General features: G+C 44.6%; 1 protein-coding gene and 1 pseudogene across 1 annotated transcript; one reads left to right on the forward strand and one right to left on the reverse strand.

The window, feature by feature from the left end:
- Positions 1-527: 527 nt before the first annotated feature.
- RBM34 (RNA binding motif protein 34) lies at positions 528-18480 on the reverse strand. Its single transcript, XM_039850295.1, has 11 exons — positions 18352-18480; positions 18092-18267; positions 17744-17880; positions 14858-15089; positions 13045-13104; positions 11528-11571; positions 4160-4243; positions 3948-4011; positions 2539-2578; positions 2215-2333; positions 528-865 (listed from the first exon to the last, which is right to left on the reverse strand). Exons 1-11 carry the CDS (start codon positions 18401-18403, stop codon positions 587-589), a joined length of 1287 nt encoding a protein of 428 aa, XP_039706229.1. The 5' UTR covers positions 18404-18480; the 3' UTR covers positions 528-586.
- Positions 14043-14591, forward strand: LOC120592557 (ATP synthase subunit g, mitochondrial-like; annotated as a pseudogene).
- Positions 18481-22744: the final 4264 nt, after the last annotated feature.

Genomic DNA, 22744 nt, shown 5'->3' on the forward strand with positions numbered 1-22744 from the left:
TTAACTAGAAACAGATGCAAAAATGCTCAAGAATTATCAAGTAACAAGTATTTACTGAATCCTCCTTACGAAAAACAAGGTTCTAAGCACCAGAGAGGATGGATACTAAGCATAAAATATCCGGTCCCTGGAAATTACAAGAGCCTTCAAACTTTTCTTCTTAAGGATTATTGGACCTTTGACCAGTATTCTCACTTGAATTGCTTACTTTGTCTAGGTAAAATCAGTATTAAAGTTTATTGTTTTATTTTTAAATTTACTTTTTAATTTAGTCTCATTCCAAGTAATTCTCGAAATAACTGAAGTGTTAATTAAATATTTCTAACGCTCGTTAAAATAATATATAACCGCTAAAATTCCAAACGTTTACCCTAAGTCTAAATCATCTCATCAGCAATAACATATAATCCATGGTGTCTAATCTGCCTATATCTTAAATGCTTCAAAGGTACTATTAAAATATGATTAAACTAAAAAAGTTTCCATGTTCACATACGCCATCCATAAAAAATTCTGAAACTCATTACGTGAGTTCGCCACATTTTTATTACCACTACCCAGTGGGAAAAAAGAAAGCTTTGGATTGCTACTTCTGTTTTTTCTGTTTCTTGATCTGTCCACTTTTCTTCTGTCCTTTCTTTTTCTTCTTGACAAGAACAGCTTTTTCTCCAATAAATAAACTTTCGGAATGTCCTACCTTTTTTGAGGCAAAATTAAGTCCCTTCTTAGGTTTACTAACATTCTTCAAACTGGAATTTGAATTTTGTTTTAATTTTTCTTTATTAACAGAACGCATGACTCTGAGTTTTCTTCCCATCAGTTCAGAATTGTTTAACTTCAGAGCAAGATGAACGGCATCTGTATTCTGCAATGAAAATCAACATATTAATTTCAATCAGAAATTCGTCTGCAAAGAAACTAGTAAAATTACTTTAATGGATTAGCAGAGTTTTCAAGCTTGCACATAGAAGCCCCTCCCATTTCCACACCCAAGAAGTCCAAGGCCAGTGCTCTAGCAGTTGTGCTTGCCGTCTGCTTTTAATCCTCCTCCCCACATTTTCCTCCAGGAAGCACTCGAGCTGCCTTGTCAAATAACTAGTTAGTTGAAACTGCACCTTACAACCGTAAATCACAATCCAATAGGTTTTGCTCATTGTAAAACAAAGTTTCAACTAACTAGATGAGTCATATGCAATCTTTCGAACCAATGAATTCCTTCTCACTAGGCCCTTTCTGCAAAAGCGCCCCTGTATCTGTTGGCTTGAGAGCGGTCCCTGAGATGCTGGAGTAGATGCCTTGTAGGGTACCATTCGGACCCAAAGTTCTATTATTCTTTTATTCTAATATAGAACCGCTGCATGCTAACAACCCTGAGTATAAATGAGATGGTTTATAAAGATTTCAGAAACTTGTCAAGTAATGGAAGACAGAGCAGAGAGACAGTAAGATAAGATACAATATGGCAATGAGGCCGTGAAGACCTTTCTTAAAACTATCTGGTAATACATGTCAAGAGCCTTAAAAATGGTCACTTATCTTGGCATCTGTCCTAAAGAAGTAACCCAAAAACGCAGGTGAACATTTAGAGAAAAAACATGAGCACTCCAATTTCATTCTTAGAGGGGAAAATAGAGAACACTGCAAATGTTTGACATTGGAGAAACGTTAGGGAAAAGGCAGTATAAATTATATTACATCGCTCGATAGAACATCCTCACACAACAGAAAACAACACAAAACAGGTTGCGAAACTACGTTCACAGATAAGTTCAACTATAAAAAAGAAGGCACAAGAAAAACAGAGACAATGTACGAATGTCGCGGGGGTTCGAAAAACTCAAGAGCCACCCGACGGTACATTCTTCTAACGTCAGGCACGGAATGCGGGTTAATATTTAGTGAATTAAATAAAACCAATTTTGTATAAAGGGTGAAGAGCCAATCCTTCTCTCCATTTTATAGAAGGTAGAGATTCGGTTATTTAGATACCGTAATATCCGGGATCTAAAACGTTATTTAACGACACTGGCGGGGAGGAACAGGGAACTGGAACACCTGGTTAGGCATGAGTCTCTGTCACAGTGGGTCATGAGTTTAGTTTTCTTAAGGTAGAGTTTGAAGGTGGCAGTGACAGTTATTCTGCATGATGAAACAGCGTGACGAGCCCTCCCGGCGCATTTCAAAGGACAGTGACAACACTTTAGTCTCCCATACCTCGAAGAGCACAAAGCCAAACCCTCTGCCGACGCCTGTGCGCGGGTCTCTCACGATCCTTACTGCCACGACACTCCCGCAGTCCAAAAAGTGCTCCTCGACCGCAGGCTCTTCAGCCTCTAAAAGCAAATTCGACCAAATGGAAGCGAAGCCTGGAGTCGCTGGAGCCGTGTACAGCAGCCCGTCAGCGGCCCCGTGGAATCGGTCGAGTCGCCGTCCACGCTTCTCAAAGTTACTCTCAGGGCAAAACATTACATGACTACTCGATGGTTATTTCCATTATTTTAACGACAAGAAGTAGTCCGTTTGTTTAAGCAAACTTACTGTACGGGAGATTCCCCACAAACACCGACCGCTTGTCTCTCTGAAACACAAAGAGGATCAATAAAAATCATCCGCTGCAGCAGAAAACGGAAGCCACCCTAAAACCCAGCCTGCCTTTTCCTCACCCCACGTGTGTGACAGGCCCTCACCTCCTGACTTAACCACACATTGGTCCCTCGTTTGATCGTCTCTCCTGTCCTTTCGGCTGGACTGTGAGGGAGGCCGCGGGAGTGGGCGTCTCTTCACAGGGAGCACTGCCTACCCCTGGCCGTGCTCGGGGCAGGTGTGCTCCGTGGGGGTGAAGAGCCAGATGGCGAATATGGACGGCAGGCTCGACGGGGCGCGGGGCCTCTGCCCTTACAGCGCCATACTTATCCTACTGGGTGTGGCTGCATGCTAATAAAACTTTATTTTGAAAAGCAGGGGACGGTGGGTTTGTCCCTCGGGCCAGTTTGCTGACCCTTTGCTAGGTCCATCATCAAAGCCAGGGATGGCAACCAGGCCTTTGCCACTTCTCGACCAGGTCACCGATGCTGACAGTAACGTCCTTCATGCCTCTCTGGTGAGCCCTTACAACCCAACCTTCACCCGTCACGCAAGACGGCTGTAAAACGCAAACCTGACCACGTCACTCGGCGTGTAAACCTGTGCAGCCCAGACAAGACCCAGACGCGCCGTGGGGACCAAGCCTCCACCTGCCGCTCCATCGGCGGCTCGTGCTGCTGCCCTCGCCACTCTACCCCCAACACCTGCATCGAGCTCTTGCCAATCCCTACGCAAATCCAGTGGGGGCCCCGCCATTCCTACTGTTTTTCATGCCCAATATCCTCATCTTCTTCAAGTTTTTTTTTTTGCCCAGGTAATACCGACTCATCTTGCAAGACAGATGTAACTCTGTTCTCTTAGAAACTCTCCTTTGTCCCTTCTTGCTGCTACCTCCCCAAGTCAAACGTCCCATTCGCGTGCATTTATGACAGTATTTATCAGAAAAGAGTGCCACGATCAGCCCATCTGCTTATCTTCACCTTTAAACTGGGAACTCTTACAGAACTGGTACTGTAAGTACTGACGGCTGACATAGTAGAGACTCAAAGCTTTTGAATATTTTAACTTTCTAAACCTCAATCTATAAAATAAGGTGTTTGCCCAGACCAATACCAATCTACCTTCCAGCCTATGATCATGCATTAATGGCGGGAGTGGGAAGTCACGCTCCAGAAGCTAAAGTGACTTAAGTCCTGTGCTGTTCTAGGCACCAACGCTGTGACCACAGTGGGCAAAGGCTCTTCCCTCCCGTGCTTCCCTCATGCTCGCTGCTGATTCTACTCCTAACAAAAGCTCAGAAGAAAACGTTTCTCTCTGTAAGACTCTAGTTACGAAGTCCCTTAAACAAGTCACGTACTACTTACAGATGAGGTCTCTGACGCCAGATCAACTCTAATACGAAATCCGTCAGCAATCTGGGCCCCATTTCTGTATTATACATACAAAGGGAAAATGGCCGTTAAAAATGAGCAGAGTTACTGTAACGTTTGCTCTAAAGTGAAACCAAAGACTAAAAAAAACTCACACATACTTTTCAATACAGTGACCATTCCGACCTCGAGAGAGATGAGATTACCTGCTCAGAGCTCTGGCCGCAGAGTTCTCGTCCTTAAACACGACGTAAGCGTTAATATTCTTCTGATCGGGATGAATTTTACGTCTGCGCACAAACACATACACACGAAATACAATATAAAACTTGTTAAATGTCAAAGTCACTAAAATAAACACAGCTTGTTTTCTACTTTCGATCAGCACAGACGAGAACTGTCTCGCTTAGCTTCTGTCTCCACCGGGGGTGTCAGCTGTGACCTTATGGATGAGGAAGCTGAGACGTGAAGTCTGTGACGATGACTATGAGGTAACGAGCGGCCAGTCTGAGACTTAAACCACGTCTGACTCCAGAGCCCTTACTCCTCCCACGCCGCACGCCGCAGCTGACAACACCCAAGTCAACACGTCCCCGTGTAACCCCAGGGCCTTCACGTTTGTGTGACCCCACATTCACGTGCTGGAATCCACTGTGATGGTAACAGGTGAGGCCTTGGGGAGGCGCTTAGGTCATGATGGTAAGGTCTTCATGAACAGGATTAGTGCTCTTTAAAAGAGACACCACAGAGTCCCCAGACCCTTCGGTGATGTGAGGACACAGAGAGAAGGGCTGGCTTACAAAGCGTCACCGCGACACAACGCTGCCACACCCGCATCTCAGACTTCCCGGCCTGAAATCGTGAAAAATAAACATCTGTGGTTTGTAAGACACCCAGTCTGTGGTATTTTGTTACAGCAGCCTGAACAGACTGAGACAAACCCTAAGACGACATAAACGGAAAGCGACTTTAAAAAATTTCAGTGGCTGCAGCGTGCTGCTACTCCGTGACAAACGATCTCCCTGGCACCGGGACCACAGAAGGCAGGCACCCAGCTCTGCCCTCGATCCCTGGCAAGAACATGTCCTGCATCAAGCCTGATGGAGGATTTTTAACTAATGAACTCAGACGTCCGTCCAGACCTGAGTGACATCTACATTTTTATCCCCACCCAGAAGGGAGGAAGCCAGAAATAGCATCACTGCCATCCCAAAGACGAAGACGCCAAATAACCTAGAACATTGTAACTTCTGTCAAAGCCATCAGAGAGCCGAAATCATGGGGAACCAAGCAGCCTGAAAACTAAGAAAGGACAGGTTTGTCTGAGGAGGCAGAAGGCAGCAGAGGCTCACGGGTGAGGAGCCTGACGAGCGCGGGCGGGCCGGGAAGATTCGGCTATGATTTTACTAACTGCTAAATCCAAGCGTGTGGTGGGCCTGACATGGAACCCCAGGAGGCCGACGCAGGAAGTGTGCCCTCACAGGCTCTGCTCCGCTGTCTTCTGCCAGGGTCCCAGGGAATGACTGATGCAGGGAGGAAGGAGGCAGGGCGCATCCTTGGTGGTCGCCCTGGAGGACAGAAGGGCCCAAGCTGGTATGGGGAAGGCTCAGCCTCTAGGGCAGAGGCGCCACACCCTGTCCCCCCAGGGCACAGAGAAGACCCCTTATGGCCGGAGGAAGGGCAGCCTCCTACCCCTGGGTGAGGGGTGGGAATTGTTCCCCAGTACAAGACCCACCAAAGGCACAAGGTGGTGTTTGGCCGATCAGGCACACTTCTGAAGTATAAACACGAGGGCCTGCCTGCATCTGAGGCCGGACCAGGACAACAGAGAACCCACTGTCCCCACCAGACTGCCAAACAACAGTACTCTCTACACTGCTCTTCAAAAACACCCTCAAAAAGGCCAGCCACAGGCTTCCGGTCAAGCGGGCAGAGTAGGAAAATGCTGCGCTTGCCTCCTCTTACAACCACATCATAATCACAGCTAAACTACAAAGAGCCATCACTGGGAGTCACCTGAAGTCTATCTGAACAGAAGTCCTATAACTGGGGACATACGCGAGAGGCCACATGGAGACTGGTAGGAGGGGAAGAGACACAAACGGGCTGGACCCACACCAACGTGGGATGCTGAGGAGCAGGGGTCCCAGACCCACAGCAAGCTCCGCAGCCCAGGGTTCCAGTGCCAGGAAGAGAAGTCCCCACAACTTATGGCTGTGAAAACCAGCGGGGATGGCAACTGAGTGAGACAGAGGATGGCTGGAGTCCCAGGCATCCTCTTAAAGGGCCCGTGCGTGGACTCATCATCGATGGACTCATTCGCTCTGAGCTCCAGCACTAAGGCAGCTGCTTGAAGGGCGCCAGGGACACATGGAGAACTAAGTTGTCCGGCTACAGGGTGAGGGCTAGATGGGCAGCTTCCCCCTAGACAGACATGCTGGGGACATGCAGAGGGCACTGCTGGGCTCTCCCCGCTCCCGGTGTGACAGGCAGCCACCACCTCTGAGTCTCCATCAACCTGGCTGACACTGGTCGCCCAGCCCTGGTGATTCCCTGAGATCCTGTCCCACCCAATTTGGGGCCCACCCAAGCCAATTTCAAGGGCTCTTCCATACAAACAGCCTGTTTTGGCTCATGCTGCAGACTTTCTTAAAATTTCTCAAAGGTTCACAAATAAGCAGCATTTGGCCTTGGTGTGCCCCAGCCTGGCACCAGCGGCAGCCGGCCTGGGTTTGCTGTTTGGCCTCTTGAGACACCTCCAAGCTCAGCACGGGTAGAAGACACCTGTGGACTGTTTGGTCACTCTTGCTAGATGGCCCAGGGCAGGGTGCAGGCTGCGGCTGAACCTGGCCTGTGGCAGGGCCCCTCCCTAGGGCCAGCACACCTGGTGGCCGGCTTCAGACCGAGCTGGAGCAACTCCCGGAGCCGCATCAAAGCACAGCAAACCCACAGGGCAGACTGGGCAGGCCCCGGAGCCCTGCTCAAGAGAATCCTGCTCCACAGGGTCAGCCCCTCACCAGTCAAGCCTCACAACCAATCAGCCTGAGTGTCAATCCCTCCCACTGACGTGCCAACAGCAACCAAGGCTCAACTACAACACGAGGGTACACACCACCCACACAAAAAACACACCTGGAGCATCCGGCTCAGGTGACCAGGAAAGACTGCACTGCTGGGCCCCAGAGGACACCTACTACATACGGCCACTCTGCTAAAACCAGGAGACTCAGCAGCCCTATTTAGTACGTAGAAACAAACACAGGGAGGCAGCCAGAATGAGGAGACAAAGAAACATGTCCCAAGTGCGGGGGGGCAGGGAACCCAGAACAAAGCTCCAGAAAAAAAACTAACAAAATGGAGACAAGCAATCTACCAGATGCGGAGTTCAAAACACTGGCTGTAGCGCTTGCTTTGGCAACACATATACAAAACACTGGTTATGAGGATGCTCAGTGAACTTAGGGGAAGAGCAGGGAAACTCGATGAGAACTTTAAGAAACAGACAGAAAACAAATATGGAGATAGTAAACACAAAAAAGAACCAGTCAGAAATGAAGAATATGTTACGGAGACTCGACATTAGATTAAATGACGTAGAAGATCAAATCAGCGACTTAGAAGATAAGGTGAGGGACCGTCCATCGACTGGCACTTCCATACAACGGGAACTACTGGCCATGGAAAGAACAAGCCGCTGAGCATCCAGCAATATGGATGCAGCTCAAAACCCCCACTAGACTAGATTTCCTATATGATGAGTCCATTACAGACAATTCCAGAAAATGCAGACTAGCATACAGAGACAGGAAGCAGCTCAGTGGTTGCTGGGGGTGGGGTGGCGTGGGGGGATGAAACTTGGGTGATGAGGTATTCAGTATCTGGACAGCGGCCATGATTTCGTAAGTGCATATGAAATGTTAGTAAAATCATACATTTCAAGTATTTGCAGTTTACTGAAGGTAAATTATACCTTAAAAGAAAAACCTTACATTTCTTTTTAAAATTAAAAAAATTTTTAAGTTAAAAAACGTTTTTGACTAAATGAGAAAGCAAAAAATATTTGACATGGCAAAATCCCCTGTAAGCAGAGCAAAAAAGCCAATGAAAACAGGGAACAATATTTGTAACTCAAATCACAGAAGCCTGATTTCCATAACGTCTCACAGATCCGTAAGAGAAACAACTCAACAGAAAAAAATGGTAAAGGAAAGCAACAATTCAGATAAAAGGGGTCACCAATGTATTGAATACACAGAAGATGCTCTCACATGAGAAATGCAAAGGAGAAATACCACTTTCACCTATCAGGCTGTCTATGATCAAAACGCTCAAAAACACACTGTGGGTAAAGGTGTGGGAACGTGAGGAGGTTCCATTTCTATGGGACAGCACTCACGACTACAAAAGCAAACGCCTTTTCGACTGAGCAATTCCATTACTACAAGTTTATCCTACAAATTCGCAAACGGGGAAAACTGCTAAGTACAAGGTCACGCACGCCAGCATTACTGGCGATGGCCACGAGACTGGACCCGCCAAACGCCCACTGAGGAGGGCTTGTTAAGGCGAGCCGCGGTGCACCTTCTGGAATGCTAGGATGCTCTGAACAGAACGGACGGGGAGGCGATGTCCCCACTGCTGGCGACAGACCTCCGAGTGGCAGTCAGTGGAAAACGCGAGACGTGGAGCAGCGCACGTGTTGAACCCCCACCGTGTCGAAAGTGGAGAACACACACGTGTACCGAGGTGTAAATGCACCAACTGTCCCTGGCCTGGCAGGTGACACGAGGAAGTGAAGACAGCGTCCGCCTGGAGCAGGGAACTGGCTGACCAGGAAAAGGGTGTCGTAAGAAACTTTCCACTGTGTACGCTTTTATAGTTGTTTATTTCTAACCATGTGCTTCGCTACTTATCCAAACAATTAAATTTAAAATTTCTCAGCTGGGGGCAGGGGTAGGCTGATGGCCATCGCGGTGAGCGAACTCCATTATTCTGGCGCCCAAACCTCTCAGCTCCACTCTTACATACGCCCCTCGGAACCTCGTTTCTGCCGAAGATTGGGCCCCTGGTTTCAGCCTCACCGGCAATAAAAGCCCATACAGCCCACAGAAGAAGGGCTGTATCCGCTCCTCGCGGCACCTAAACGACTCCCTAGACACAGAAGGGCTCATGTTTGGTCATCTCAACAAACGTTACCAGAGTCAAGGACACACGCTTATCAAGCACTATATGCCCGGGGCTGTGACGGTTCTGGGAAAACACTGGGACCAACCCGGCCTGCCAAAAATCCCAAGTCAGAAATGAACGTGGGAATGAGCTCGCCAAGATGTCAAATGGGGCTGCTGCCACGCGAAACTCTTGGTATGACAGGATTCCCAGAAATGTTTTTAAAGTACACCATTATATTTCATCTAATGTAACTATGTATAAAGGTCTAATATTCATCTGTCTTTTGATTTGCGTGATTATCCGTTCCACATGTCTGTTTTTTACGTGGAAGAAAAATTGCGTAAGAAGAGTCCGCCAGTACGAAAAACAAAAACCGACAGGCCGATGTAAGGCATAAAAATATTTCACGTACTTCCTCAAAAAAATGCTGATGAAAATTCAGAAAAACCAAAATAAATTTTACTCACTGTTGGAGTCTACTGCAATCAACCTTCTCTTTTTAACTGGCGCAAAGTCACTATCTTCATCGCTCGAAATATTTGGAAGTGCTGCTTCCGTTTCATTATTTACGTTTATGTTTTTAGACGATCTTTTTCCAACCTCATCTTTTGCTAAGTTTTCATAAATTCTTAAATATTCACTACAACATTTAAAAAAACCTTTCCGAAATGTTAAAGCTCGTTGGATGTTCGGATCAATATCTAGAATTGCAGTTTCCAGTTTTGTGGCCAATGGAAGAGCTTTGTAATATTTACTGCCGTGAATGAAACTGGTTCAAGGTCACTGCCGTATTCATTGGCAGGATGGGCTTCAGATATTAAGCGAATTAATTATGAGTTAATTCGTGATCAACCAGTAATTCGTTAATATCATTTACATTCAAATTGGCAGCGCCCTCTTCTTGAAATTTATTTAATAAATTAATAATGCCACTGAGTCACTCTTCAGCTGTTGGAACCATATTCCCTGGTACCACCACTTCTGGCCATACTGCTTTCCAGCAAGCATTTAAAGTTGACGGCTTTACAGCACTCAAAGCTAAAGCAATATTCTTGATACGACTTAAAATTGTGTATTTAAATCCAGGCTTTTGTAACTGTAAGTGATCCATTATTTTCACGTTTACTAAAATCTCTGAAACTCCGTTTAATATAATCAAGTTAAAGGTGGAAAAAATGCCTTGATCTAAAGGTTGGATCGAGGAAGTTGTATTTGGTGGCAAATATACAATGTTTATGTCTGGATGCTCTAAAATTGTGTGGATGAGCAGGTGCATTATCTAAAAGTAAAAGTATTTTAAAAGGAAGACATTTTTCCTTCATATAATTTTCAGGTTCTACAGTAAAAACATTTATAAAACCAATCCCAAAAAACCAGTAGTTGTCCGCACTTTTCTATCTGCCATCCAGTGAATGGGAAGATCATTAACTGTGTGTTAGTATTAGTTCTTTGTACATTGCTGAGTTAAGCTATTGTTTTTTTAGAAAAAGTAATCGCCAATAATGGAGATGAAAATTAAAGAACTGAAACCGTGTAAATGGAAACCGTGTATAAAAAGCCCGCGTAAACGGGGGTGGGGGAATTTAACACGTATTAAAAAACTCACATAAAAAAAAAAACTCGTAAATCAAGGCATGGGTATTATCTAATATACACATCTCTGGTTGTAAAATCCATCATTTCATGTACTGGTGAGAAAGAAGAAGCACCCAAGATTAGGAGACTAATAAAAATCTGCATAAAACTGAAGGTAAATTAAAAATCGAGGTCGTATGACCCAAACTTACATAATGTTATGTGTCGATTATATTTCAATTAAAAAAACAAATGAGAAATAAATGGAGAGCAAGAAAACTTGCCACATCTTACCCCTGGGACTAGGTAGAAAAAGGGTCGGGAAAGTCCCCTGAGAACTTGAAGCATCTACCAGTATGGTTCCCGAACCCTCAGACAGAGGCCTTAAAGAGGTCTCGGCTGGCAGTAGCCCCAGGCGACCAATGGGGGCAAACAGGAATTCTCTCTGGAACCTGACCAGCCAATCAACGATGGGGCACCCCTGATTTTGCTACATCTTGATTTCAAAATTTTAAGATATGGGAAAAAGCGTGCCTTAGAATTGATGAAATATGGTATTTATGATTTATATTAGAATATTTACATATGAAACTTTCCTATTTTCTTCAAACACTACACCCAATTAAACATCCTTAAATTTTCTCATGGCGCCTTTTCTAGTACGTCATTTTACAATGCTTTCTATGACTCTACAGTTTACGTTAAGGCTTAAAGATAAACATCTGACAAACGTATGTACTATTACACACATAAGGAAACTAGCAAAGCGTGATGTATTATCCAAATAAAATGGAAGCGTTTAAGATTACTCCCTTTAATGATAAACTTACTTTATCGCTGCCAACTTTTTGGACAGAGTTCCCTCTGCTGGAATCTTTTAAGAGGAAAAAAGAGCATTAAAGAAAATTCATTATTTGAAACGTTACTTCAAATCAATTATATTTTAATTAACTGAATTCTAAATATCTTACTCTGATATAACGTGATTAAAAACACTCTAGGGAAATGCTTAATCAGAACGACAGTGTTGCAGTGTGCCGGGGGTGAGGGGTGGGGCAGGAGTCATGGGAAGAAGTCCTTTGAGAAGACCGAGTTGACAGTGGCATGCTGGATCAATTTAAGGTAGACCGCAGGCAGAAACCACAAGAGGCCTCTGCAGCTATTCCGACAAGAAGTAATGAGAACTTAAGTGAGACAATGGAAAAATAAAGGAATGAGTCACCGTGGGAAGCACAGGTGAAAAACAGACAGAGGTGACAAACACTAGGGTGGGTGGGCCAAAGAAGAGTCAAGAGCAAGGACACAGCTTGCAGCACGGTGGCACTAAGTCACAAGAAAACCAGTGGGCAGCACAGGCTGGAGCTACGCGCAGACGTGCTGAAATTGGGGTGCTGGCAAGACACCCGCGTGGAGGTGCCCGGCAAGGGTATGACGTGGGGAAATGGGACTCAGAAGGGCAGACGAAATATACGTATTGAAAGTGAGAAACAAACACCATGATGGCAGTTATGGAGACTGTGCCCAGACCTTGGGAAATGTCTACTTAGAGAAGTGGGCACTTTTGCCCTCTGCGGACATCTGGCAATGTTTGGAGATATTTCTGGTTGTTACAACCGGGGTTGGCCGAGTGCTACTAGCATCTAGTGGGCACTGCCCAGGGATGCTGCTGAACATCCCATAATGCACAGGGCAGCCTCGAAGAACAAAGACTTATCCAGCACAAAATCTCAACAGGATCGAGGTTGAGAAACTCCATTTTGAATCACGTGAGAGCAGTCGGAGACAAAGAATAAACATTTCTAATACATAATACATATTACATTAAGACATACGAATGGTGCTTAATTCATGTTCCAAGGAACACGGCTATAACTGGCCTAAAGGATGCTCAGCTGATGAAGTCAGACACCATTCATTTCTAGAAAGTGTTAACATTAAATTGATTTTTTAAAAAACGATTCATCTTTCTATGCTCAGAGTACAAGTCTGTTTGCAACAGCCACACAAACCCCCATGCTGAATGCCCACGATTCCAGAAATGCTATTCAGGAAGTATTAACGTTTCTGCCTACTCGACCGACACAGCAAACAGGTCACCCATCCATTCTCCCAAACACAGTGTTGGCCTTAGTGACAAGGATTTTACTACGTGAACTCACTGAACTATTTAACAAAGACAAGAGTCAGCAACAGATTCTAAGGGCGACTCTTCTCTAGGGCTGGATTGGAATCTATTGATCCTAAAGGCTAAAGTCAAGTGCTCCCCACTAACGCCGACACAGTGATAAGTCTAAGTTGAATGCAATACGTTTAGAACGATGCAATTTTAAAGGGGAAGAAAACATACCACAGAACGAAATCGTACAAATTCTATCTGTCCATATTCTTTAAAAAATGACTTCAGCTTCTAAAATAAAAAACACATATATTTTAGTCCACTTTCAGAATATCGAATAAACGCTACAAAAAGGAATTACGTAAAACTGTGTGATAATCTTTTAATGCCAGGCTTTAAGAACATTTCAGGAAAAGTAGGTGACGATTCAGTTGGAAAACAGAAAAATTTGACTGAAACTTACCAAGAAAAAGAAAACACAGTTCATGTTAGGATCCGTAAGTACACATTTTGGTGTTTCAATCTTTGATAATGTTTACACGTAAACTAAGATTATATATTAGACAGATTCTCTCATCTTTTCACTTTGGCTTAAACCAGAAATGAATTTTGAGGAAGCTTATATCATTATGAGAAATTCCCCAACTGTCTGGAAACAGGATCACTAGGATTGAAGAAAAATCTAGTGCGAATTTCATACATTATTCTTACGACTGGCTCAGGATGTGACTGGCTCAGGATGTGAAGAACGTATGTTTTACAGCTAGAACTACAACCAATCCTGATTCATAAACAATGTATCAAATGTGCAAAGCACCACACGCACTCCCTGGCCTTGAACCACTTAAAATCTAACAGGAAGCTGGATAACCAAAGCTATGCTACAAATGTGTACTGCTCTAGGAAATAATGATAAATCAAATGCGAGACAAAAGGGCAAGGGAAAAAGGGAAAATCCAGGAAGTCAGTTTTTTGTACCATTCTGTTTTTAAGAAAGTGGAATTCAAATTGTCCTTCAAAGGAAGAGCAGGATTTTGACCCCTGAGACTGCTGATGGGGTGCCTATCACGTGAACACAAAGGAAAGGGCGTGTTTTGGTTTGGTGACAACCCCCCCACCCCATGGAGTGGAGGAAACTAGGACGTGTTCATTCATTTACACGACAAATATTTTCAACCCTCCGCCATGCGCCAGGCACTGTTTCGAGTGCTCGGGAAAATGCGGGGAAGGAGAGATAAACATTCCTGCACGTAACTGAGCTTTTCTTCTCGTGGCATGAAACAGGAGATAAGGCTGGAATTAAAAACAGAAACGGGGAACCGGCTGTTGGAGGCCACGGACTTCCCATCCTAGAACTATGGCCCGGTTTATCCGTAACCTCACGGAGAAGGCCCCGGGCCCCGGCACTGGTAAACGCTGCTGTAACTTACTCGAAGCCGCGACTGGCTACACTGTGGCACTATGCCAAGGCTAAGCTGGTTCCTCCAACTCCTGCTGAGATCCCTACAGTTATTCAGAGCTTGAAAAAATAGTCACTAGCGCTCGAACTGGTAGTTTCAAAGAGCTCACAGTTAAGGAAGCTCTGCTGAATGGTTTGGTGGCCACCGAGGTGTGGATGAGGTTTTATGTTGGCGAGATCATAGAGAAATGTGGTGTCATTGGCTATAATGTTTGAAGACCAATCTTTAACATCTGTTTCTTCTTGGTTTATTATTTGCATGTTCTTGGACCATGTAGGAGCAGACTGGTATTTGGATAAAATAAGACATGTCAAAAAACAAAACAAAATAAAACAAAACAAAAAAAACAGATAGGGGCCACTGTAATAGTTCAAATAAGATTTACGAAAACCTGAACGGGAACAGTGACTATGGGAATGGACAGGAGGAGTAGATACTGAAATCAAGCTATGAATGATTTATGTAATCATGTGTAATAAAGTTATATATCAATGACTTATTATGTGCTTATTCAATAAAGGAACAGTAAAGTTACGAATTACTAACTTCTCTGAATCCTTACAATATACAGATTACATACTCACCTTCTTATTACATGTGACAGGCAAATTCCCAACAAACACGGTTCTCTCATTCTTTAATCTCTCTTCTTCTTGGTTGATCTGAATTTTCTTCCTTTGATTTGCAACTGTGTGATCTACATCATCAAGTACGTCTTTATCGGCTACTTTAACACCAAACTGAGAAGTTTTCCTTTTCTGCCCTTGTTTCTGGTGGATTTCTTCTTCTAAATCAGCACTTGCTAGAGCATTTTCTCTTTTTAAGGTAAAAAAGAAGAAATGAAGTCTAGTTTGGCAAACACAGCGATTAGAAATATTTTCCACCCACTTCTGGCTTTCCTACCTATAAACTTACCATCCACAAATATATCTAAATTTTAAAAATAGCAGTATCAAAAAGTGACTGGTATCTTTAGAATAGGAGTAGAAGTCATTCATTCACTCAAGAGTTAAAGCAAGTTAAGCTCAATTTTGAAGATGTTAAAACTGCCAGGTAATAGCAAACAACAAAAGTTCATTTAAACAAAAATTGCTTCATTTAAAGCTCTTCGAGATTTAGCTCACGCTATCCTGCTGTCTAATTCCATTCTCTGTTCTACAGCTCCAGATGCACTGCGACACTCCCCGGGGTCTATAAAGGTTAATATGCCTGCAAAATACTACTATGTAAAAGCAATCTGGCCAAGAGGAAAACTGCGATTTCCTACTTATAGTAGTTCTGTAATAGTTAAAGCACTGCTCGTCAAAAGTAAATTCTGAAATAGCAAATACAATATAAAGTGTTGGTGCCCACGGATAAAGTGAGGTCTGAGCATCAGTCCAACAAGAAGAGAACAGATCCGGGACCTTAAGGAGTGAGGGGAGACACTGGGTAGTAGGAGTCACTCATTCATTCACTGTTTCCTGGGTGCCTACTCACTTCCGGCCTCTGCCGACACAATGTCGTCCAGTGGCTGAAGAAAAAAAGCGAAGTTCACAATAAAATGGCAATATTTATAATACGCGGTGTAGAAACGTAAAAGAAACAAGAGAAAAAAGGAAAGGCTTCTCAGAGGAAAGGAGGCGTCTGGCACGCAGCCGATCCTCAGTGAACGCTGGCCGGGACGAGTCCTCCAGCAGAGCACGAGCTCCCCCGAGGAGCAGGTCCACGTCGAGTGCTTTGCTCGCTACAGTACATAAAGGGCCCAGCAGCAGGAAAGGAAATGAGATAGTCCTGCAGGGCGGGAACCAGGTCAAGAAGCACTGTGCCCGCTATGCAGTGCTTAGATTTTATCCCACAGAAGCTGGAGGGCCACCGAGGACGACCAGAATGCCTTAAAAAGCTCATTTAGGCAGCAGAGCAGAAGATAATTAGGAAAGGGACGAGGGAGACCACTAAGGAGACAAGAGACCAGCCAGAACCACGGAGGGGATGGACAGGGGAACACAGATTAAACACATCATTTAAAGGGACAGCATCATCAGGACTTGGCAACTAATCAGGTATGTGGGGAAAAGGGGTGTAAGATGACTCCCAAGTCACCGGCTCAGGCGCCTGGAGGGCTGGTGGTCCCCCTGGCAGAGGACCAGGTTCGATGAAGACGACTAACTCAGTCTGAAGCGTCCTGAATTAGAAATGTACACAGAACATACAGGTGCAGAAGCCAGTGGGCAAAGACATACAGGTTTAGAGCTCAGGAGAGAGATCAGAATGGTGGCTCACGGGCACAAACAAGATGGCCCAGAATGAAGGGAGAAAAGGGTCATGAGATGACTGAGAACAGAATTCTGAAGAAAATCACTTTAGGGAGCGGTCAGAATAAAAGGTTCCAACAATAACAGACAAAAGGAGAATCGGAGGAGACTTATGGAAAAATCCGAGAGCTTCCAGAAGAAAAGCAGCCATGTGACATGCTAACAGAGGACTCGTAAGACAGAGCCTGTCTAGCCTATTAAAGATGACGACTAGGTCAGGATGGCTTCAGTGAGCGCTGCTTCAGGAACACGGTCAGAACAAGCAAAGACAAGCACAACACACAGACTGCCAAGGGCACGGAAGAGAGAACAGATCGAGAAAAGGAAGAGCGCGCACGTAAAGCCTTCTGCTTCTAGCAGCTTGACTACGAAGGGAAGGACTGGGGGAATGGTGCCAGAGACACGGGACTGTGAGCAGGGTTCCGTTCGGTTGGATTTTTTAAGATGAAACTCTTGAGCACGTTTACATGGTAGACAGGTCAAGGATATGTAAAACAGAAAAGTCCATCTGATGGCATAATCCCGGAGAGGGCAGAAGAGGAAGTGCATGGTATACGCGGCACAGGTGCCTGAATTAACCTGGGACAAGACAACAATTTCCCTGAGAAAGAGGGGAGAAAACTAAGGATGCGCACAGATACATTAAATAGGATAAAAAGCAATAGACTACAACTGCTAGTCTATAGCTCTCCGAACAGATAACAAGACCGCCTAACGAGAGGAAAACGAAAAGAGGAGGATGGAAGAGTGGCCTGGGAGAGTGAAGAGAGTTAACTAGGAATCTGTGATGTTATGCTGTTTGGATCTTGATTCAAATTCACTGTAAAAAAACCTTAGGCTAATGGAGAAAATGTGATCTCTGAATGAGTTTAAGAAAATCAAACTCGTCTTTTACATACATGCTGAAATGTTTACCGATGAAACGTATAAGATTTAAGTTTGCTTACAATTAAGGAGGTGGATATGAATGGGGTAAAGATGAAATGAGCCTGGCCAAGTCTTCATAATAGTTGATATTGGACACACAGAGAGGGGGACCTTATCTTTTCGACTTTTGAATATGTATGAGATTTTCCATGTTAAAAACTACAGAATGAGCAAAAAGTTAAGATAGCTGTTGCAGATTAAGTACCTCGATTTCTAATTTCTTCAATCGCCTAAGAGAATTTTACTAACCTGTCTGCCAACTTTTTGTCGGCATTGGAAAGTTTCCTCTTCGCTTTCACTTTTTTGGCAGGTTCTTGCAAAAGTGGTCTTTGATTTGGGAAGGTACTTTCTTCCTCCTCATCCCGTTTCCTTTTTTTGGTGGTTCCCTGTTAAAAGTTTGAAGTTATGTGTGAGACCGCATCCTTTTCAATAATTTAGGGGGGGTCTTTCTAAGTTAGCATCTTTTCTCTCTCGCCGGTATGTCCAATTACTGGAAATTAATCCTACCTGCCCCATTTAAGAAATCATGCCCTGCAGGGCAGATTCTTGCTTCCAAGCTGCTCTGCTGGGCCACTCGGAGGGGAATCGGTGACTTACCTTAGGCACAGGCACGAACACGGGTGGAAGCTGAGGCTCCACGGAGCTGAAGAGGGCCGCCAGCCGACCTGGGCCGCCTCCGGAAGGGCGCGCGCCGTGGACTAAGCTGTCGGCGACCTGTCCGACCAGGTAGTCTCCTGCCAGAGGCCCACGACCGCCATAGTCCGGGGTCTCCCTGGGGACCGACGCCAGAGACTCAGCAACACCGGCGCCACCGCTCACCCGCCCGAGCCCAGGGTCCCGTGGCGCGCGCGACTCACCCTCCTGAGCACTCTTCTTTTTCCTCCGTTTGGTCTTCCCTTCCGGAGCCATTCTCAGCCGGAGGCCTCCTGGAGCCGCAGCACGCGAACCCGCACTTCCGGGTCCCGGCGACTTCCGGCCAGGACCACGCCCCTTCCGCCTCGGCGCCCGTGGGGCCGCGCTGGGGGCGGAGACACCGGCGGCGGGAGACACCCGGGGCGGGGCTGCGGCCCGCTCTCTTTCCTGTTCTGTTCCCGAGGAACCGAGTTTGGGAGTGAAGTGTCTCCCAGGAGTAGCTCAGGCCCTGAGTGTAAATGGGAATCAGCCAGGCCGGAAGTGGGGGTCAGTCCCCGCAGAGAGAGGGCGCACGAAACCCCGGAATTGTTGGAGAGGAAGGAGGTTCTCAAGGAACGAGGTTGCAGGGATTCGGGTGTTAATTGTCGAATCGGTGTGAAGGGTACACGGGACTACTTCGTAATGCTCGTGCAACTTTTCTGAAATTGGACGTTATTTCAAAGTAAAGTTACAAACAAATAGTTGGAGACCACAGCTTTAACCTGGTCTGCTCTGCTGTTCTACCAGGAAAAGTACATGCTTGGCACTCAAAATTGCTTTTTAATCTGCCTCGCTTCGCAGACTCATCCCTCTCCAAACCCTTTCTAGAATTCTAGCCCTTTTTCGCCATCTTGTTAGTCCTGCCCTTTCCGTCAGTCCTTCTTATTCTTGCTGTTTACCCCTCATTTTCACCTGCAAAATTGTAACCGTCCTTCAAGGCCCACCTCAGATACTTAATCATTTATGGAAATTTTCCGGCATTTACAAGAGGTATAATCTTGTTCCAAGCCTCCGTATATGTATTTGCATTAGTGTTATTCAGTCTCAAGATGTAAATGGGTGTCTTATTCACCCTGTGTTCTGGATCTCTGTATTTACCGAAGCTGGTCAATATTTGGTACATTGACTTTTAGGTGATAAAAAATATTAGATTATAATTAGATAATTGAATTCAGCAGTTTTGGTGGTAAAATAGAATTTGACTTTGAATCCATGAGAACAGACTTGGCTTTTTGAAAGTTCCTTAACAGAAGTCACTGGGAATATATATGACCTTTCATAGCTTACCTCAGATCATAAAAAAAAAATCCAACTGCTTGGCCCTGGTTTTGATTTCTGAATCCCTTATTTTGGTTTGCCATAATTGTTACCTTGTGGTATTTCACAAAGATGAGAAAAATCCAACTGCCCTTATTTGCAATTCGAGCATCTCCGCCTGTCCTATACAATCTCATTAAGAAATTCTACCCATTCTTCTTCAGCTGTCTCCCTCCCAATGCCATTCCTTCCCCAGTCTTCCCAACAGCATCCCAAGAATCACTTCGCAAGGACCGCAGCCTCATCGCATCTGGCTGGCCTGATTCTTCCTCTCCACTCTTGCCCACGCATTCCACTTCCAGGAAATCGCCCTCGAATGTGAAGGTTTGCATCTCTATGTCACCATCGCGTTAGGCGTTGGCCATCACGTTCCTGTATGCTCACATACTGGCCACCTTAAACTCTTATGTACTTGTTTCCCTGCCCGTAAAATTTAATATGTAATCTTATACATATTACTTCCACAACTAAACCATAAATCCATTCTTCTGGGGGAATTACAACTTATATATACAAAATCTATATGATGTTAGCCCCGAATCCCTACATAGCAGATGAAAATTAGACAGTTGGAGAAATGGACTCACAATGAAAGGCAGCGCACGCTTCCAGAGGAAAATAGTAAGAAAGAGGTCAAAGTCAGAGAGCTACAAAACCAGTCTCCATTGCTGTTCAGAACTGGTTTAGAGACGACTTAAAATATGTGAGACGGGACATCACTTGTAAAATTCTTAATCTTTTAGCAGATAACGATATGGGACATCTCTTGCAGGGTTAATCTTTTTAGTAAACCTAGTTGTTTTCTTCCCCCTTTTCTTTGGAAAAAGGCCCTCTCCCTCAAATTCTGATCATTGCCGTGGTGACTCAGATCCTCTTACTATTGATAAGGGTCATCAGCCCATTGTTAAGCAGAAATGGTGTTAAGCCAGGCAGAGCCCTCAGAATCTGAGGGGGGAGGGGACTTTAGGCCTAAGGTCTTTTTTTTTTTTTACTCTTTAAGAAATATATTAACCAAGCCTGTTTCCCTTAACAGGCAAATCAATAATAGAAATTAACAGATATACAACTTAAATAACAAGTTCGTATCTTCTCCTTGTTTAGGGACCGAGGTGGCATTCCAGCAGGAAACCCAAGACCCCACTGAGTCAGGAAGGGACTACGGCCATTCTCAGCAGGGAGCAGATAAGGAAGAGACCTCCCGTCCATACTACTACTAAGGGGTTCGTGGCTCTTTGAAGAGTCAGGCAAGAAAATTAGGGGTTTTCTGGGTTTCCCTGCAAAGACACTGAGGTCATCCTATCTTAGAAGGGGTCCGCCCTAATGCCCTAATCTGCCCACAATTAAGCAAGCCAGAAGGCATTTTAATTCACACAAGGAAACCAGTAGGCAGAGAATTAGGTGCCAGTTTAAGCCAGTCACTCGCATCCGCACAATTAAGACCCCAAGGACATTCAACTCACCTGAGCCTCGTTATACCATCATTATAATATGATGCATATGCCTGGAAGTTCATTAATATCATTAAACATACTGAATTCTGGGAACACGCATGCGCAGAAAGCAAAATGATAAATCACTGAGTCCTGTCGACCTAAGTTGTCAATCAAGGAAGACCACGCCTCTAAGAAAAGTAACCACCCACAGCAGAAAGGGGTAAAAACCCCGAAGGCCGTTATTAGATCTTTTGAGCCAGGCTTCTCTTGCTCGGGCCCGTTTCCACTTCTGGAAGTGTACTTTCCCTTCTAATAAAACTTTTCGACTGTATTTCGGTGTCTTGCTCAATTCTTTGTTCATCAAGAACCTGGACAACACGCTGGGAGAGGATCCCCTCTCCGGTAACATAAAGACTCTTTTCACAGAAAAATGCAGATTAAAACATGTAACAACAAAAAAGAAAAGTTAGGGGTTTCATGGGATCTGCTCCATCTTCCCCAATCTCCCCAGGCTAAGAAAATTAACAAGACCTCACCCTCAGGTCAGTATTTGAGTAGGAAAAAAAAAGGTTTTGGAGGACACTGTAAGACAATATACTGTCTGTCTGAATTTTATCATAGATCATAAACTAGGTTGATACGATGTAGTTTGGGTGACCAGGAGAAAACTTAAGTCAAATTCTAGTAGTATCATGAAATTTTCAGTCTCCAGAGAAGCTGGGAAGAAGGGAGGAGAGGGAGGAAGAGCGCAGAGAAGCCCAAGGGTATGCAACTCAACTCCAACAAAGTCAGGAATGGTTCTCCTTCGGAGTGCTTTTTCTGTAACACAGAGGTTAGATATTAATCGTTCCTCGAAAAACAGGATTTCATGATCAGGTAAGATTGAAGATAGAGTAAAGTGAGTTGGCTAGGTGTCTTCGCAGGCCTTCTCAAAGTTCTTAATATACTAACGCTGAATCAATCTCTTAAGAAGGGAATGTGCTCTATACTTCATTTCCAAATACATTTGACAATAAATTCCCAGAGCATTTCTGGGGTCCAGTATTTAGGACCTTAGGAAGCACTAATCAACAGATTTTTTTAAAACTCGACCCTTAAACTAAAATTTCTGTGAAAATAAAGGGTCATCCCAGAGATGCTTAAAAAATATACATTTGAACTTTATAGGTCTTAAAAAGAAGTTTTTTTGTTGTTGTTTTAAAGGAAGGATATTCTCTTGGTGGAAAGTTCATTAAATAGGGCGAAAATAAAACTCTAATTATTGAGTCTAAAAGTTTTGAAGTAAAGTGGTACTTCTCAACTAGATGCGTATTAAAATCACCGGAGATCTTTAAAAACGGATCAACGTCCGGGTACCACCCCAGACTCCTAAAGGTCTGGGCCTGAGTACTGACTATTGTTTTAACAATGCCCAGCGGTTCCAATGCGCAAGGAGTAGAGGGCACCAGAAGAGGAAGAGACCCGCAAAGGTCCCTTTAAATTAAATGACCAAAAAGGGGAGGGGGGGCCCGGCTGCTGGTAATGAATGGTTTCAAGCGTGTTAAAGAAAAAAAGTAAAACAACTTTGATTTCCCTCTTCAGACAAATCTCCAAGTCATAAGTACTCACGTTCAGACTCAAGCAAAATAGTGTATGCAAAGATATACGAATGCCTAATAAATCCCACATCTGGTTAGTGGACTTTTAATTTTTATAGGTAGAATATTCCCTTTTTTGGTATGTCAATTAATTCCTCCTGACAATACCTGCTGGAGATACATGTTCCAGTCAGCCATCACATTCATAAAGGAACTAAAATTACTTAATCTTTTAGAAACGAAATCAAGGA

This window comes from Pteropus medius, unplaced genomic scaffold, assembly GCF_902729225.1.
Source record: "Pteropus medius unplaced genomic scaffold, Ma_sr-lr_union100, whole genome shotgun sequence".
Taxonomy (NCBI): Eukaryota; Metazoa; Chordata; class Mammalia; order Chiroptera; family Pteropodidae; genus Pteropus; species Pteropus medius.